At 47.4% G+C, this 18706-nt stretch overlaps 1 protein-coding gene across 1 annotated transcript in view; it reads left to right on the top strand.

Annotated features, from left to right (window-relative positions):
- Window positions 1-8682: 8682 nt before the first annotated feature.
- The window catches only part of Pla2g4e (phospholipase A2 group IVE), a 74828-nt gene continuing 64804 nt past the window's right edge, over window positions 8683-18706 (top strand). The window contains exon 1 of the mRNA XM_057781522.1: window positions 8683-9176. Coding sequence (XP_057637505.1) covers window positions 8913-9176 — 264 coding nt within the window. The 5' untranslated portion in view covers window positions 8683-8912. The remainder of the gene's footprint in view (window positions 9177-18706) is intronic.

Here is an 18706-nt window from a genome sequence, read left to right on the forward strand (position 1 = left end):
TTATTCATTAACCAATCAAAGCAACACATAGACAGAAGGACCTCCCACACCAGCTAAGAGCTTGTGCTATCTATTCTTGCAGAACGTGAGAAAGGCAAATGAGATACATTGTCTTTTCTAGCAGAGGGGTAAATGAGACAAAGGAGGCACCAGGTTTGATGAAATTCATAAAAATGTCATTGGGCAAAAGTTCCTCCGCCAGTCAGCACTTTCCCAGGATTGCATTATATGCTCCAGGCTGCGTCCTGCTCTCACAGCTGGGCTTTGCCTATTCTGCCCCTTGAGTTAGCCAACTGCATAGGACTGGGAGCAAGCTCTGACCACTCAGAGTGTGGCACAGGACCCCTTTCTATTAAGAATAAATGTTCAGTGGGATTCCAGAAGAATATGCTTGCTTGATCTGTATAGGTTATATTTCCTGACTTGCTGAAATACTTCAGATTGTATGGTTATGTTCTTGGGACCCCAGACCCATCTCTAACATGGAAGACCTGAGTTTGGTTTCCAGAACCCATATAGGGTTCTTATGACCACCTTTAACTAGTTGTAGGGGATCTAATGGCCTCTTTTGGCCTCTGTGAGCACCTGCACTCATGCATATAAACCTACACACACACACACACACAAATTAACAAGAAATCAAAAGTGTTTTTGAAAAGAATGTTTAACTAGCCATGTTTGAGGACCTGTGTTCAGTCAGTCCTCAAGCCCTAGGGGAAAGGGTATACTGCAAGAAGGTATCAACTTGTGCATGGGGGCTGAAATGCCGCATTTGTGTCTACCATGTTAAGTGTTCCCATCACTTCTCTCTTCACAACTCCAGCCTGGTGGCCATGGGTGGTGAGGGTGTGACCAGGACTAGCCTATCTTAGTATGTCATCTCCCTGGCCCTGGGATTGGCCCAGAGCAGCCACCTTGCTCAAGTGAGGTGCTCAGAGCCTGTTAATAAACGTCTCTTTGATGCAGGCTTGCAGGTGTGAACAGGACAGAGTCCTGATGCTTTTCATTCCAGGCTCTGACCTCCAACACTCTAAATCTCTATCCCCGTCTGCTCTGTGAGTCAAGGTGGAGCTTTCCCAACTCGGTGAAGCCAGAAATTGCTTCTGGTGCTTCTGCTCCTCTAGTGTGCAAGACTCTTGACACCTGCAATTAGTCAGGATTAGTCTTGACTAATCTGTGAAGTGGGCAGGGCCAACGGCTGACGTCAACAATAAGATGAAAAGTGGTCTCTTGTGGAGCAAGGGTGATCAGAGAAAGGTGACTCTTCTCCTGCATTGGGACATCTTCACAATGGGGCCTCAATGCTCCACACAATCGGGGGTGATAGCCAGCCCCCCAAGTACCACCATGGAACAGCTGCCTAGTTTGGAGCTTAAACTGAGATTATATTCTCCTAAATTCCCAGATTCCTTCACTCTGAGTTCCAACCAGTTTAACTTGGAAAGATTCTTTCTTCGCTGGATTTTCCCCACAGTGGTAACTATAACACCCCACCCTACCTAGGATGCTTACCTAGTTCAGCACTGTGACCCTGGCCATTAAAGAGGCAACTGAACAGCCCTCAGCCAAAGCTTGTGGCTGCTGCTTGGTCTGGCTTTGCTCTCAGGGCCACATGGGGTCACTGTTGAATGTGGACAGTGTATCTATTCCCTACTGTCCCCTCCCCTCCCCGTGCTGCGCTGATGGCCCTCTGCTGGGCAGCTGCCCTGGAGTTGCCCACTATGCCCACAGCCTGCAGGGCCTGATTCCAAAGGCCTCCACAGGGCAGTCTTCCCCTGTGTGCCTGGGTTTCTCTTCCTGCCGCCGTTCTTCCCCTAGGATGAGGGAAATCCTGTCTCCGGCCCAGAGTGTTGTGTTTTCCCACAAGACGATGAACTCATATGGCATTACCAAGCGCCACCTTCATGAGATACAGCAGTGATACCATATGGGTCTCATTCTATGAGGTGTGACATATGTGCTGCCCATAGAATGAGCTGTGGTCTTTGGTTAGAAGCAACGCTTAGGAGCTGGCGTGGGCTGTGCCCAGCATTTGCTTCCTGCTTCTGTGAGCTTACTGTCATCGCCATCCTCATTTCACAGGTAAGAAAAACAGTTAAAAAACTAAGGCCGGGCCTGGAGAGATGACTCGGTGATTAAGGGCACTGCCTGCTCCTCCAGTAGCTCCTCCAATTCCCAGCTCCCACATGACAGCTCACAGCTGTCTGTATTTCTAGTTTCAGGGAATCCAGCACCCTCTTCTGCCCCCCGTGGCACCAGATACTCTTGCGTTGCACAAGCATACATGCAGGTAAAATGGAGTATAATTTCTTAAATTAAAAAAAAAATAGCCAAGGGGTGGTGGCACACACCTTTAATCCCAGCACTGGGAGGCAGAGGCAGGAGGATCTCTCTGAGTTCAAGACCAGCCTGGTCTACAAAGAGAGTTCCAGGACAGCTAAGGCTGTTACACAGAGAAACCCTGCCTTGAAAAATCAAAATAGATGAATAAAATAAAATAAGACTTAGGCAGGTTAGATATCTGTGAGGCCCCCAACACCATCAACCTCTCCATCTCTCGGATGGCTGGTGGGAGGGCAACATTCCCTGTGGATGAAGGCCTCCCACCCACAGAAAGCACAAGGTTCAGCTTTCCGTATGTCCGGATACACCTTTAGAGTTTGCACGGACCCGGGAAGAGCACCGAATGGTTGTTGGATGATGGCCATAGACCGTCTGTACCTTACACAATCCCACCTCCTTTGGAGGAGCCAATGAAGCCAGTTTTTGCTCCTTGAAACCAGAGCACTGGGGCAGAGCCCCATTGCACCCAGTACCATGGCAGCAGCTAATATCCCCTGGGGCTCTCCTTCAAGCTCTTTTCAAATGGAACCAGTTTACCAAACAGCCCTGGCTCCTTCTGGGGGACATGTGAAACTGTTTAGTTTTTCCCAATGACTCTCACCAACTTTGCTTTGTAAACCCCAATCCTGTTACTTACAATGTCTTCCGGGCTGACTCCATTTCCATAATTCATTTAAACAACCACAATATTATTGTGGAAATGCTTTTATACTTGTGAATTTTTTTTTTTTGATTCTTTAAAATGAATGTCTACTCTGGAAGGAACACCTACCTATAAAGTGAGTCCTCAGCCTCCAAAATCTAGAGGCATCATTACCCTATGCACTAAACAATTCAACAGGGCCAAGAGATAATTCCAGAAAGGCTCATGTAAGCAGTTTGATAATATGGATCTTCTTGTTTCATTTTTTTGTTTTTTGTTTTTTGTTTTTTTGATGGGGTCTGCTGTGAAGCCCATGTTGGCCTGACATTGTAATTCTCCTGCCTCAGATTCCCAAGTGTTGTGATCATAAGTGTGTGCCACTATGCCCAGCCATAGCTGGATGGTGAATGCTCCCCCAAGGCCCTTGGTTTAAAGGCTGTGATGCTCTTGGGAGGTGGCGGTACCTATAGGAGGTGAAGCACCATGGGAGACTTCAGGCCTTGGGTGGTTTGCAGTACACTGCGCCCTGCTTCCTGACCCTCTCGAGGTTCACTGCCTCTTCTGGCACACCTCTCTGCCATAATGAACTGTGCTAGCACGGGCCCAAAGATCATGAACAGAAACCATAAGACCAATGAAGCTGTGAGCCAAAAGAAACCTTTCTATCTTATAACCAGTAAGCCAGGACTGTGCCTTCATTTCCCAGGTGCCAGACCCAAACAGTCACCAGAAACTATACTTATTACAGCACTATTTGACTGATGGCTTAAGTTTCTAGCTAGTTCTTACATCTTAAATTAACCCATTTCTATTAATCTATTTATCACCATGGGGCTGAGGTCTACTGGTAAGGTTCTGGCATCTTTTTCTTTTGGCAGCTACATGGTGTCTCTCTGACTCTGCCTTCGTTTCTCCCCTCTCTCTGCTTAGAATTTCTGCCTTGCTATATTCTAACCTGCCATAGGCCAAAGCAGTTTCTTTATTAACCAATGGTAATAAAACATATTCACAGTATGCAGAGGGGAATCCAACATTCATAGCTTAAAGATGCCAGGTATTTTGCCGCAATGTCATTAGCACAAACTCCGCTGGAACAGTTATGAGGGAACAGTGTGATGTTGCTCATCTGACAATGAGTCTCTCAGTGTGATTGTCCTCTGTTTCTGTGTTAGGGGTTCTCTTTTGTTTGTTTGGTGACAGAGACCCACTCTGTAGCTAAAAACGGTTGCAAACCCATGATGATCCTCCTGCCTCCGACTCCAGAGTACTGAGATTACAGGTGCAAGCCAGCACACTCAGCTCCACAGGGCTTTCTTACTGAGGTTCTTCTTTCTGAAGCCTGTCCCTGGAGACAGAATATGCCTTTCTCTTCCCATGGACTCCCAGATGTTAAGTGTCTATTTTGTAAGATTTACTTTATTTTTAATTAAGTGTATCTGTGGGTATGTGTACATGTAAGTGCAGGTGCTTGTGGAACTAGAAGCACATATCAGATTCTCTGGAGATGGAGTCATAGATAGTTGTGAGCCATCTGATTGCGGGGGTGGGAACTGATCTTGGTTCCTCTGCAAGAGTAGTAAATGCTCTTAACTGCTAAGAGCATTAAGCCGTCTCTCCAGCACCCTAAATGACTACTTTTAATATAATGGAGACTATTTTAATTATGCCATGGATAAAGCTTTATGGCATGTGGGACTGGGGGATGGGTCAATGGCCAACGTCCCTATTGTGTAAGTATGAAGACCACCGCTTAGATACCCAGCACCGATCTAAAAGCAAGGCATGTTGGTATATTTTGTACTCTTGGGGGAGGGATGGGTGTAGAGGCAAGGAGATCCCAGGGCTCAGAAAAAAAGGGGAGGGCTTAAAGGATAAGATTCCAACAGCCTGAGTCCCATCTTCAGAACTCATGCAGAAAACTGGATGTGGTGCTGGGCATTCATAATCTCAGTTCTCCTGCAGCACCATGGGAGACAGAAACAGTAGACTGGGAGTTTGCAAAAGTGGGCAGTAGCAGAAAGACCTAGAGAGCCTGCCTCAAAGCGAGGTGGGAGGAAAAGCAGACTCCCATAAAGTTGTCCTTTGACTTCCAAGTGTGTACTGTGGCCTGTGCACAGGAAGGCACACACCACTTAATTAATTAAAAAAAAGATGAGAGCAATAGAGAACAGCCAACGTCAACCTCTGGTCTCCATAAGCACACTGATGGCCGAGTGCATACATGTGTGTCTGTGTGCACACACACATAACACACACATGCACACACACACACCACACACACATACACACACACAGAGGTTTTTTTATGATATGTAGGGAAGACTTGATTTCAAAAAAATTAAATGGAAAATTGGAAACAGAATAACTATTATCCTATTGAAAATCAATGAGAAAATGAAATTGGCTTGATTTGTTCTGGGAAATAGTTCTCCCTCTTTATTTATTTTTTAAGTAAAAGAAGTACAGTTGTCATTAGGGGTGGTGGTGGTTTACCCCAATATCACCAATAATCTGCAGCCATCAGTCTGGAAGACACAGGTCTGCTTCATTCTACACAAGTAGGGAATGGAACCTTTTGGAGACAATTGGCCAGGTGCTCTGGAAGGGATGGGGGGTGGAGTAGGCTCTGGTTGCCCTGTGTGGAGTGTAAGAATGCCATTGGAGTTGTTGCTTTGGCTGAAGTTGTAATTATTTTGATTGATTTTTTTATTTGTATGTATATATATATATGTGCATGCACGTATGTATGTATGTAGATTCAGTATGTCATTTTACAGGAATAAGCAAGGCAAGGCCTTGAGATACCACCTTAAAACATGCTTATAGGCCGGGTGGTGGTGGCGCACACCTTTAATCCCAGCACTCAGGAGGCAGAGGCAGGCGGATCTCTGTGAGTTCGAGGCCAGCCTGATCTAGAAGAGCTAGTTCCAGGACAGGAACCAAAAGCTACAGAGAAACCCTGTCTCAAGAATCCAAAAAACAAAAACAAAAACAAAAAAAAACCAAAACATGTTTATGGGATTCAGACCTGCAAGCATGAAGGCTCAACTGGGCTTCTCTCTGCGCACAGGATGGGATTCGTGGTAGTTCCCTTCCCTCATTTTAAGTCCCTAGTTATCCCCCATTTGTACCCTCTTTGCAGTTCCTGCTGTGGCAAAGCTCTGGAGCATGGAGCACAGTAGGCAGTTATGACCCAAGCAAGGAGAGGGTCTTGGAGGGCAGAAGGAAGAAGAGGAGGAAAGTGCGCTGGCAAGATGGCTCCGCAAGTAAAGACACTTGCCACCAAGCCTTGGTTTCAATCTCCAGGACCCGCCTCATGGAAGGAAAGATGGCAACTTCTTAAGTGTATAAAAATTAATAAATAAATGCAAATTTTAAAAAGAGAGAGAGGAGGAGAAAAACGTGTGTGGCATCGTGGGTTTTACCATGCCAGGTAAGAACAATTGCATGGTGGGAAGGTTTATCTTGGCTCACGGTTTTAGGGGGTTCAGTCCATCGTGGCAGGCGAGGCACAGTGGGAAGGTGTGGGGAAGTTCCTGATGAAGCCTCCTTGTGTGCATCAGACCAGGAAGCAGGGAGCAGGACCAGAGTCAGTGGTCTGGATATCACCTCCAGAGGTCTATAACTGCTATGATTCCTGCCAGCTAGGCCCCACCTTCTCAAGGCTCCCAGCTCCCCAAACAATGTCACCAATTGGGAACTGTAAAATATTTTCCAGACCAATAAGCCTCTCCACCAACGCAATAATCCAAATCAAACCAAATTAGAAAAAGTCCACGTTTAATGGATGGCAGCCCTCCCTGATGGCCCTCTGGGGGAAGGAGAACTGGAAAGACCACGCGTTCATTCTCTGGGGGGCAGTTTAAATAGCCTGAGGGAGTGGTCTTGACTCTCTCTGGGGAGGAGTCACCATTTGGCCAACTTTCTCAGAGGTGGAGTTTGGACCCAGGCAATTCCCAAAGGAGGGGGCTTGAAATGGAGCTTTCCACCCAACATTCCAAAATGGGTGCCAGGGAGCTAGGGTGACCCTTCCAACCAAACATCCCAGACTTTTTGGATAAGGATGTTAGGGGCTGAGGTGATGCTTCTGACCAGACAGGAACAAGTGACAAAACATGAGCCTATAGGAGATATTTAAGGGTTAAATCACAGGGGCATCCTATGAGGCCTGGTAGCTAGCCTTTCAGGTACAGTGAGCTGCTCTCCATGGAGCTCCACCATGCTTGGTCTATACCTTCAACTCTGGCCATCACACACACTGGCACCAGATCAGACCCATGGCCAGGCTCTAACTGGTCAGCTGCCTGTACCCATGCACCAATGTCATTCTAGGTCTTATCTGAATGAGTGGAGTGGGCAGAGTGTCAAGGAAAAAAAGTTTGTCTAGGACAGGCAGAGAATGCATGGAGATGCCTAAGCTTCCTTTTACCTTCATAAGGTTCCAACATATTTACCTTTGCTTCTGGGGCTGGAGAGATGACTCAGGAGGTAAAGTGCCTGCCGTGTAAGCAGGAGGACTTAAGCTCAGCTCCCCAAAAATCCACTTAAAATCCCCAACGTTTGTCTGTAACTCCAGCACTTTGGGAATGAGGGCAGAGACAAGCAGATCCCAGGGTCTTGCTGACTGGCCACTCTGGCTGAATTAGTAAGCTCTGGGTTTGATGAGAGACTCTGTCTCAGAAGTAATAAAATGGAGAGTGACTGAGGAAGACATCCAGAATTGACCTCTGGCCTCCCTATGTACTTGCCCATTCAACACGTGCATGAACACACACACACACACACACACACACATGTGCATGAGCACACACACATACCCACACACATGCATGCACACAAAAATGCATGCAAGAAAAATTTTAAGGAGTCTTTTAATCTCTCTCTCTCTCTCTCTCTCTCTCTCTCTCTTTCTCTCTCTCTCTCTCTCTCTCTCTCTCACACACACACACACACACACACACGATTCATTTGGAATCAGGGGTTTTCTGGGTCTTCCCTGTGGCTTTCTCTTTAATTTCAAGATAGCCTGGCTTCAAAGGCCCTTGTCAATTAGAATCCTTCATCCATAGATTTTTTTTCCTTTCTCAATTTAAGCTTTCTCTCTCCTTTATGACAAATAAAAAAATAATATAAAGTGCTATGTCCACATCTGATATTGCCCAGTTTTCTTTTCCTACTTACTGGCCTATACTGGCCACAGCTCTGCAGGCTCCAGACCCTGGAGAAATGGAAAACCTAAGCCAGTGTGCTTTGTCAGAGCCCTGGAGGATGGCTCAGCCTCAGCGGTCAGAAGAGCGGCCTGCTATTTATTCTAGAGGGCCTGGCTTGCTTTTGTTTTTGTGATTTTAAATGTAATACCATGATGCATTCTCTTTAAAGCTGATTATCATTCATCAAACCAAAGAAAGAGATGAATGAGAGGCAGGGTGAACCTTCGGCTCCAAGCCTAGAGGTGGATGTTTGTTTTCAGGGTTCAAACAGAGATCTGGGGGCGCTGAGGGACAGCAAAAGCTGAGCAATGGATTTACCTTCCCGGGAATACAATCTCCTTTAGGACCTGCTAGCCTCGGCCGCTCCACCGCCCCCCTCCTCTCTATGACATATTGAGTTTCTTACTTAAAATAGCTTCTCCAGTGCAGAGCTGGAGACAGCCCCGAGGCTGAATCACGTGGCCCTGAAACGCAGGTCTCCTCTCACCAAACACTAGCTGGTGTGGGTTGCGCACAGTGCTAGCTGCCAGCTGACCCTCTGCACGGAAGAGAACCTTTCTTTCACCAGTGACAGTAGAAGCATTTTCCGAGAGGGGAGCTCCCTTTGCAAAGCTGTGACCTCCTCCCCTCCGTCCTTAATAATTCACCTGACATTTCTCCAGGAGGAACCTGATGGCACCATTCCTTTCTCACAAAGCTCCTGACATCCCCCTGGGATGCCCCACAAGGACACCTTGCTCTTAAGAATCAGCTTCAGCTCTGCATGGTCTATCCTGTGCTCCGACGATGCAGACATGGCTGGAACAATCCAACCCCCAGAAGGCCACCATGACGTAGAAACCAACATGTTCGTCCCACAGAGCCCACAAGGGGAAGAAGACAGTGGGCCAGGAAGAAACTGCAGTGGATTTGAAGATACACAGGGCCTGGAAACGGCTGTGTGCCCACCTTTACTTCCCATGGCTCCTTGTGGCTCTCAGGTATGTCTGTGTTCTGAGGGGAAGGGCTCCTGTCGTCCCCTCCATCCCACCCCCAACTCTGAATAAGATCACCTGCATCCTTGCAGAGGTCATATTTTGTTCATTTCATATAGATGTCACGTTTTGTTCGTTTCTTTCTTTTCTGGAGGGGCCCCTCCCCCACCCTAATCACCTGCCTGTCCTTACTTCCCTGTGTTCAGAAAACCAGTTAACAGAGGTCTTAACCGTCTGTGTATCTGCTACTCTGCCAGGCAGGGATTCACAGCTGCATCTGATGAGACTCTAAGGCTCGGAGGTATTAGGCAGCTTTTTTTTTTTTTCCTTTAAGACTTTTTGAAAGCTCTGTGTGTGTATCTATGTAAGTGTATACTGTATGTCACTTGTGCACGGTTATCCACAGGGCCAGGAGAGGGTGTCAGACCCCTCTTTGGAGATGGAGTTACAGCTCCAAGTGGTTGTCCAAACGCAGGTCCTCTGGAAGACAGGCCAGTGCTCTGAATCGCTGAGCCACCTCTCCAGCCCTGGTAAGGAACATTTTCAAGGTCACACAGATAGTTTTGATGACGGGGTGGTTTGAATATGAATGACCCCCATAGGCTCCTACATTTGAATTCTTAGTCATCAGGGAGTGGAACTCTTTGGTAGGATTAGAAGGATTAGGAGATGTGGCCTTGTTGGAGAAAATATGCCACTGGGCGTGGGCTTTGAGGTTTCAAAAGCCCAAGCCAGACCCAGTCTCTGTCTCTCTCTGTCTGTCTCTCTCTCTCTGTCTCTCTCTCTCTCTACCTATGAATCAGGATAAAGCTCTCAACTTCTTCTCTAGCACCCTGCTTGCCATACCTGCCACCATACTCCCCCTATGCTCATGACGGACCAAGCCTCTGAAACTTTAAGCAAGCCCCCAATAAAACATGTTTTCTCTTATGAGAATTGCTGTGGTCATGGTGTTTCTCCACAGCATCAGAACAGGGACTAAGACAGATGGGTATCTATTTCTGTCTATGGGTTACTGAGAAGAAAGAGTATGGTCACTCTTGTGACAGATTAGCAGAGTGTGCCTGGGACAAACCACACAGATACACAGTCCACACAGTGGTACAGCAGTGTCGTTCGTGTGGCCGCGTGCAACTCGGAGGGAGTCTGAGGGAGCGTACTGATTTGGTCTTCTCACAGCCCTGCCTATTGGGCAGGGAAGGGAACATCTTGAACAAGTTCCATCTGATAAACGTAGTACTGTACAAAAGCCAAAGGGCGTCTTTAGGTAACACGGTTATCTTTCTGCGTCCCTCCGCTGACAGCCAGGGTTTGGGAAGGTATGGTGATTCACACTTTGTGTGACCTCTCCGGCAGTGAGAAGTGGTCACATAGGCCATGGACCCCCTCACCTCCTACAGGCCTTACTGGTCTCTCTCCTCCCCTCTGTCTGGTCCCTGGCTTGGTGAATCCATCCTGAGCCTCAACCGCAAAGTCATCACGCCTGTTTCTAGAAGATGCCACTTCATACATATACGCTAGCATCTACCACATCCCGCAACTCAGCCTCATAATGTAACTTGTGAGGGACGCTGTGGGGTGGCCCAGCCCTCACGAGAACATGACTCCACCCCTTAACCAAGGTGACTGCTCTGTGGAGGTGTGGGGCCTCTTCCGGGTGACCCTTCTCAGAGTCACAGGTGATGAGCAGCCAAGGGCCGCCAGGATTTCCTGCAACTTCTCTACCCCACACTAGCCTCCCTTCCCCCCTTCCCCCAAGCCCCACTGTTCCTTAGATGCTAGTTCTTGCTCTCCTTCCTCTTCCTGGTGCCACCTTCTTCCCAGAAGTTTGTGTCTGGGAAACTAGGCATGCTCTTGCTATGCAAAAAGGAGAGTCAGGGATTAGGACAGTCTTTCTCCCCTATGCCCTGATAAAGAAGTCGCTGGCCTGTCCTTGCCTGCCCAGCATCCTATGCCTCCTGACTCACCTCTGAGGCGCAGCTAAGAAGTTACAGTGGCAATTAAAGCACAGTAGCTCAGTATTGGTCTCATTAGAGTGGTTAAGAGCCTTGCTTGGGAATCAGATGGGGCTCCATTCCCTTGCTCTGTCATTTGTCATCCTGTTACCTCAGAAGAGTTCCTCAACTGCTTGGGCCTCCTGCTTCCTTATCTATAGAGAAATAGCAGGTCAGAAGTTGATAAGCTGCTTGGCATAGAGCCTGAGCACCTGAGGTAGAGCAATGGCGGCCACTGTTTCTTCTCTTCTACCTTGCTATTTTCACACATATTGGGCTCTAGGAATGAGGTGGTACCAGATGCCCTTATCTTTTTTCTGTCTGCTTTATAGTAGAGAGGCTATTTATCTGGAACATAGACTACCACAGAAAGACATTTAGTTTCTTATACTTCATTATTTAATTTTTATGAATATCATTTCAGGTATACTACAATAAAATACATCTAATATTATTTAATTAAACAAGATTCATTTTTTTAAAAGTCCCGTCCACAGTTTCCCCTCCTTCCTCTCCTCTCAGTCTCTCCCTTCAACCCCACCCTCATCCCCCCCCAACCCATTCTCTGTGTCCACCCAGAGTATCAATAAAACATGGCATAGCAAGTCGCAGTAAGACTAAGCATCTTTCCTTGGGCAAGGCAACCCAGCATGAGGAGTAGGGTCCCAAAAGCCAGTTAAAGAGTCAAAGACAGCCCCTGTTCCCACTGTTAGGAGTCCCACAAGAGGACCAAGCTACACAACTGTAACATATATGCAGAGGGCCTAGGTCAGTCCCATGCAGGCTCCCTGGTTGCTAGTTTAGATTCAGTTGCTGTGAGCCCAGGTTAGTTGATGGTGTGAGCTTCCCGTGGTGTTCTTGACCCCTCCGGCTCCTATGCTCCTTTCTCCTCCTCTTCTGCAGGATTCCCGAACTCTGCATTATGTTTGGTTGTGGGTCTCTGTATCTGCCTCCATCAGTTGCTGGATGACTCCTCTCTGATGACAGTTGAGCCAGGCACCAATCTGGTCACAGGAGACAGCCAGTTCAGGATGCTTAGCCACTATTGCTAGGAGTCTGACCTGGGATCCTCCCAGTAGACTCCTGGGAGATTCCCATGTTCCAGGCTTCCACCCAACCTGAAATGCCGTCCCCTACAGCCGTCCCCTTAGCACCAGACCCCTCCAGTGCCCCATCCCAACCTGATCACTCATGTTCCCACCCCATCTGTCCTCAGTCTACTAATGAAAGCCCTTCTATTTCTCCTTCCCAGGGAGATCTGGGTACCCCCGCCCCCTGAACTCTCCTTGTTCACTAGTCTCTCTGGGTCTGTAGATTGAAGCACAGCCATCCTTTACTTTAACAGCTAATATCCACTTACAAGTGCACACACACCATGATGGTCTTTCTGCATCTGGGTTACCTCACCCAAGATGACTTTTTTCCTAGTTCCATCCATTTGACGTCAAATTTCATGATGTCATTGTTTTTAACAGCTGAGTAATACTCCATTGTGTAAATGTACCACATTTTTTTTTTTTACTCATTCCTCGGTTGAGAGACATCTAAGTTGTTTCCAGTTTCTGGCTATTACAAATAAAGCTTATATGAACATAGTTGAGCAAGTGTCCTTGTGGTATGATTGAGCATCCTGTGGATATATACCCAAGAATGGTATATCTGGCTCTTGTGATAGATTGATTCCCAGTTTCCTAAGAAACTGCCATACTGATTTCCAAAGTGACTGTACAAGTTTGTACTCCCAACAGCAATGGAGAAGTGTTCCCCTTGCTCTATATCCTCTCTGGTATGAGCTGTCACTTGTGGTTTTGATCTTGGCCGTTCTGACAGGTGTAAGATGGTATCTCAGAGTCATTTTGATTTGCATTTCCCTGATGGCTAAGGATGTTGAACATCTCCTTAAGTGTTTCTCAGCCATTTCAGATTCTTCTGTTGAGAATTCTCTGTTTAGATCTGAACTCCATGTTTTAATTGGATAATTTGGTTTGTTGATGTCTAGTTTCTTGAGTTCTTTATACATTTTGGAAATCAGTCCCTTATCAGATGTGGGGCTGGTGAAGATCTTTTTCCATTCTGTAGGTGCTATTTTGTCCTATTGATGGTGGCCTTTTCAGTTTCATGAAGTCCTGTTCATTATGTATTGATCTCAGTGCCTATGTTATGGTGTCCTGTTCAGGAAGTTGTCTCCTGTGCCAATGCAGTCAAGGCTGCTCCCACTGTCTCTTCTATCAGGTTCGGTGTATCTGGATTTATGTTGAGGATTTTGATCCACTTGGACTTGAGTTTTGTGCAGAGTTAAGTAAAGAAGATTTACTTTTAAAGTTTCTCTGCCCCCCTCTCTCTTGGTATTAATTATTATTATTTTTAAAGACAAGGTCTCTCTACATAACCCTGGCTATCCTGGAACTCACTGTGTAGACCAGGCTGTCTTCAAACTCACAGAGATCTGCCTGCCGCTGCCTCAGGAGCGCTGGGATTAAAGCTGTGTGCCACCATGCCTGGCTTAAAGTCTCTTTTAAGATATACAGGCTGGGCGGTAGTGGCGCACACCTTTAATCCCAGCACTCGGGAGGCAGAGGCAGGCAGATCTCTGTGAGTTCGAGGCCAGCCTGGTCTAGAAGAGCTAGTTCCAGGACAGGAACCAAAAGCTACGGAGAAACCCTGTCTCGAAAATCCAAAAAAAAAAAAAAAAATACAGGAGTGAGGCTGAAGAGATGGCTCGGCAATTAATAGCATATACTACTCCCCCGTGAGACTCCAGTTCAGTTCACAGCCGCCTTGTGTATGTAGAAAATGAAACTACTAGAAAATAGAATAACAGCGCCAGAGCCCAAGGAAGGCTGTAGGAGGGAAGACGGAGGGAGGAGGCCAACAGGCGAGGATGAGCAGCTGGACAGGAGGGTAGAATAGCTTCTGCTCTCATGTTGTGATAAGAGCGGCGGGCGCCACTCTGTAGTAATAGGAGTGGGCCGCATTCCTGTCGCCTGGCTCCTGGCCGCCAGGTAGCTTATGCTCAGAAATAATTACACGGAAACTGTGTTCTTTTGAACACTGCCTGGCCCATTAGTTCCAGCCTCTTATTGGCTAGTTCTTACATATTGATCTAACCCATTTCTAATATTTTGTGTAGCACCGCGAGCTGGCTTCCCAGGAAAGATCTTAACCTGCGTCTGTCTGGAGTGGGAGAATCATGGCGACTCACTGACTTGGCTTCTTTCTCCCAGAATTTTGTTCTGTCTACTCCGCCTACCTAATTTTTTGTCCTATTAAAGGGCTAAGGCAGTTTCTTTATTTAACCAATGAAATTAACTCTTCCATCACTCTCATGCAGCACAGGAGGATAGCTATGAGGGTTCAGGAGATGTGACATCCTTTCTGGCCGCGATGGGCTCCTGGACACACATAAACATACTTGTAGGTATGTGTAGATATACACACATGCACATAATTAAAATAAATCTTAACAAAGTAAATAATTAAATCTATTTAGAGGATCCCAGGGTTCAGTTCCCAGCATCACACACACACACACACACACACACACACACCTAAACAAACCATCAAAATTATTTTTATTTTAACACATTGCAACTTCATATATTTGTGGGACACAGTGTGATATTTAAGCAGATGTACCTATCACCTCAGACATTTGTCATTTCTTTATGTTAGGAAGATTCAAATTCCTGTATTAGTTCTTTGGAAATAGTCCCTTACTTGTCATCAGTCACAGCTGTCCTCCTGGTTGTATGACACAGACATTATGTCATCCCTTCTGTCCAATTGCTCCCCTTTGCCTGTTGGCCTCCCCCCTCCATCTTCCCTGTTTTCCTCCTCGGGCTCTAGTATCCCTTGTTCGGTTCTCTAGTAGTTTCATTCTCTGCATATGCAAGTAGTTTCTTAGCATGTTTGGAAATGACCAGGTGTTGGTGTCACACACCTTTAATCCCAGCACTTAGGAGGCAGAGGCAGGCGGATCTCTGTGAGTTTGAGGCCAGCCTGGTCTACAGAGTGAGTTCCAGGACAGCCGGGGCTACACAGAGAAACCCTGTCCCGAAAACAAACAAATAAAAGAAAAAGTTTGGAAAACGTTGAGAGGCAGACATGCTGCAAACCATCCAACTCAGTACAATACGCCCCCTTCAGTTTTTTTCCCTTAGATAATATTTATACATTTAGCTTACAATATTTAGGCATATCTATCCCAGGGTATTTTTTAGACTAAAATTAAGGTATATTTTCTAGATTAAAGTCTGAAGTCTGTAATTGCATTTTGTGTTTGTGGGTGTAGCAGTGGAAATCAAACCTAGGATATGGAAAATAGTAGGCAAGTGCTCATACCAAAGAGTTATATCCCTGGAGCTTCGCTATGACTGTCCTGATGGCTGGTTCATTTTCCACGGTGTGCATGTAGGCACTGTAATCTATGAGGCTCTGTAGTGAGTGGTCAGTTTCCATCACATTTTTCAGGTGTCCATGCGTTAAGACCTTGTGAAATATCTGGCGATTAAATGGCCACAGTCACATCTAGATCTGCAGGAGGGCAAGCTTGGCTGGGAAGATGTGAACACAGCTCAGTGCGGTCCTTGATTATAACTACATGGTGGCTTTGGAAGGAACAGTCCACCAATTTTCAGACGGCTTCTGGTCAGTTCTCTGTGTTGGCCTTTGGAGGGTTCTGTCCAGGCCCACCCCTGTGGACTATTCTTTCTAGACAGCATAGAGCCTCCAGTAAATACCGGCTCATCAGGCTGGCTGCGCCTCACTGCTTGGAGCTCCCGTCCCTGCCCTGAATTCTTGGGTAACTCTTCATGGGCTTGCCACATTCTCCTGAGAAAACCAGCAGGCACATCAGAACACATTCCTTGAGCAAATATTTACAGAGTTCCCACTATGTGCTTAGGATTGTTTCAGGGGTGGGAGACAGTGCTGAGCTGGTCGTGCGAGATCCAGCCTCCATGCCACCTACTTCATGCCGAAGCAGTATTAGCTTCCTTCTGAGGTCCAGGGAAAGCTGCCAGAGGGCTTCAACTTGGGGGGATGATTTCATCTGTGTGTGGTACACACTTGGGAGGTAGTGGAGGATGTGTGTCCTCAGGTAGGGGAGCCTGGAAATCGCTATGGCGCTCTTCTGATGTCTAGGACGAAGCACTCAGCAGCGAGTGACTAACAGCAGAGAAGCCCTGACAGGCGGACTCGGCACATTTGAACAAGAACCATGAGGAAGAGAAGAATGATGGGAAAATGTTCCCAAAAGAACCGAGTATAAAGAAAGGTCCTGGGGTCGGCACAAGGGTCATTGGTTCTAGAAACGTAAAATCCCAGTGTCTGGTGGGCATGTCAGGGTCAAAATTAAAGTCGGAGCCATCTGGTCCAGAAGCTGCCGGAGCAGTATTAGCTTCCTTCTGAGGTCCAGGGAAAGCTGCCAGAGGGCTTCAACTTGGGGGGATGATTTCATCTGTGTGTGGTACACACTTGGGAGGTAGTGGAGGATGCTACCTGGTAACAGGAAAACAAAGATGGCAGCTTTAGCTGTGGCCTGGTGAGGGGTAGTAGATTTGGGCCTCTTCTGAGAGTAGAGCCTACCAGACTCAGTGACTGTGAAGTAAGCAATCACAGACATTGCTTAACTTTTTGCCGTTGTAACTGCTGGGCCCCATTACTTAGGTAGGGAACCCCAGGGTAGGAATAGCTTGGGGTAAAAAGGACTAGAGGTTTCTGTCTTAGACATTTTCAGTGCAGAGAATTGAGCTCAGGGCCATGAACATGCTGGACCACGGTGTCCTACAACTGAGCTATGTCCCCAGTTCTCGTCCTGGACACTGGAAACTTGAGACACCCTCAAATAGAAGTGTCAGGTTGTCCAACTGAAAAGTTAGGAACTCAGGGAGATAATCTGTATGAATATATGAAGCAGAATACAATTTTTTTTTGAGACAGGATCTCATGCCGTCCAATCTGCCACTGAACGTGCTACGTAGCTGAGGATAGTCTTGAACTCATGATCTTTCTTTCTTCCTCCCGAGTGCTGGGTTTGCAGGCCTGTGCTGCACTGCCATAATCTGCTCCTGGGGTGCTGAAGGTCAAACCCAGGGTTTCTCCCCATGCTAGGCAAGCCCTCCACCAACTGACCTACGTCACGAGCCCCCAAATACAAACAGCTTTTAAAGCCATGGCCCAGGTTGAGATTTAATGAACAGGGCACAGACAGAGGAGGCAGAATTCTGCACTCTCCTGATGTCTGCCATCAGACACCCAGCTGCAGAAAAGTCATCAAAAGAGTCTGAAGGCTGGCTGTGGTGGCACATACTTACAGTCTCACCACCTGGGAGGCAGAAGCAGGAATGTTGGGAGTTGAAGATCAGTCTCCCCTGTGTGCCAAGACCTGGCCCCAAACTAAAGCCAGCAGACATGCACGAGTAGATTGTAAAGACATAGACAACAAGGTGGGAACCAATGAACCAATGAGGGAGTGTGGTGGGAGCCAAGAGGTCTTTTCTCTAAGCATCCCATCATGCACTGCTGTCCTCCTGAGTGCAGAGGTGGTCCAGAAATACTTTTAGAAAGCTGAAACTCCAGGGCCACTTGCTCACACACCTTCCGTATTCCCCAGCAGATGCTGGCTGCTGTCCTGAGCCGCTCCCAGCTTCCCACTATCTCCAACATCAAAGTTCATATCTGCACCTGACTCCAGAGGCCACACCCCAGCTCCCACCCTGCAGGGTTCACACCCCGTGGTCCACAGCTCACACCCTTCCCTCCTGGCAAGACCTGCCCTACTCTGGGCCACCTACGCATAGTGAGGCAAGCTCATTCCACTTCTCTTTCCGGGTTCTGCTGCCTGCCTTCCTGGAGTAGAAGTCTGTCCTCCACACCTTGCCTGCATGTCAAGATTCAGCTCAGGGCTCAGTTACCCAATCGATTTCCATTTTGATACCCAGTGGAGTTTCTTCAGGGCTATCCCTCTGTGTTGTCCCAGGTCACTAAAGCCTAATGGGTCCCTTCTGTCTCATCCTTCTGTCCACTCCATCACCGTATCTAGTAGGTTCTTCTCAGGCAGTCTTGAATCCCATCTCTCCTCGTGCTCCTTGACCCTGGCCTGAGCCATTGTTTCTGTTCTCTGCCCTAGCCACTTGCGGTTCCTCTTCTGCTCCCCGTCCTGCCAAGCCTGCACTGCCCCCCAAGGCAGAGTGGGCTCACAACATCTCTCTGCTTACTACCTCGAAGTGGCATCCATCCCTTATGATAAAATGCAAATGTTTTTACCACGGCTTTCAAAGTCACGTGTGACCCACCTTCTGGATTACTCTCTATGCTTCAGACACAGGTGTGGAGTTGCGTGCCAGCCTTTCCCGCCTCTCAGTTCATGGGATGCACCCTTTGTCTGGGAGGCTCTTCTCTGAAGCCCACACACAGCTAGGTACTAACCTTCTCTTAGCTGACGCATGAAGGTTACCCACTCTGGGAGGTCCTGATTCTTCCCGCAGTCAGAGCCTTCCTGTTATGGTCCTTCATGGCATCCTGTTCTCCTGCTTAATATCT

Source organism: Chionomys nivalis, chromosome 9 (genome assembly GCF_950005125.1).
Source record: "Chionomys nivalis chromosome 9, mChiNiv1.1, whole genome shotgun sequence".
Classification (NCBI taxonomy): domain Eukaryota; kingdom Metazoa; phylum Chordata; class Mammalia; order Rodentia; family Cricetidae; genus Chionomys; species Chionomys nivalis.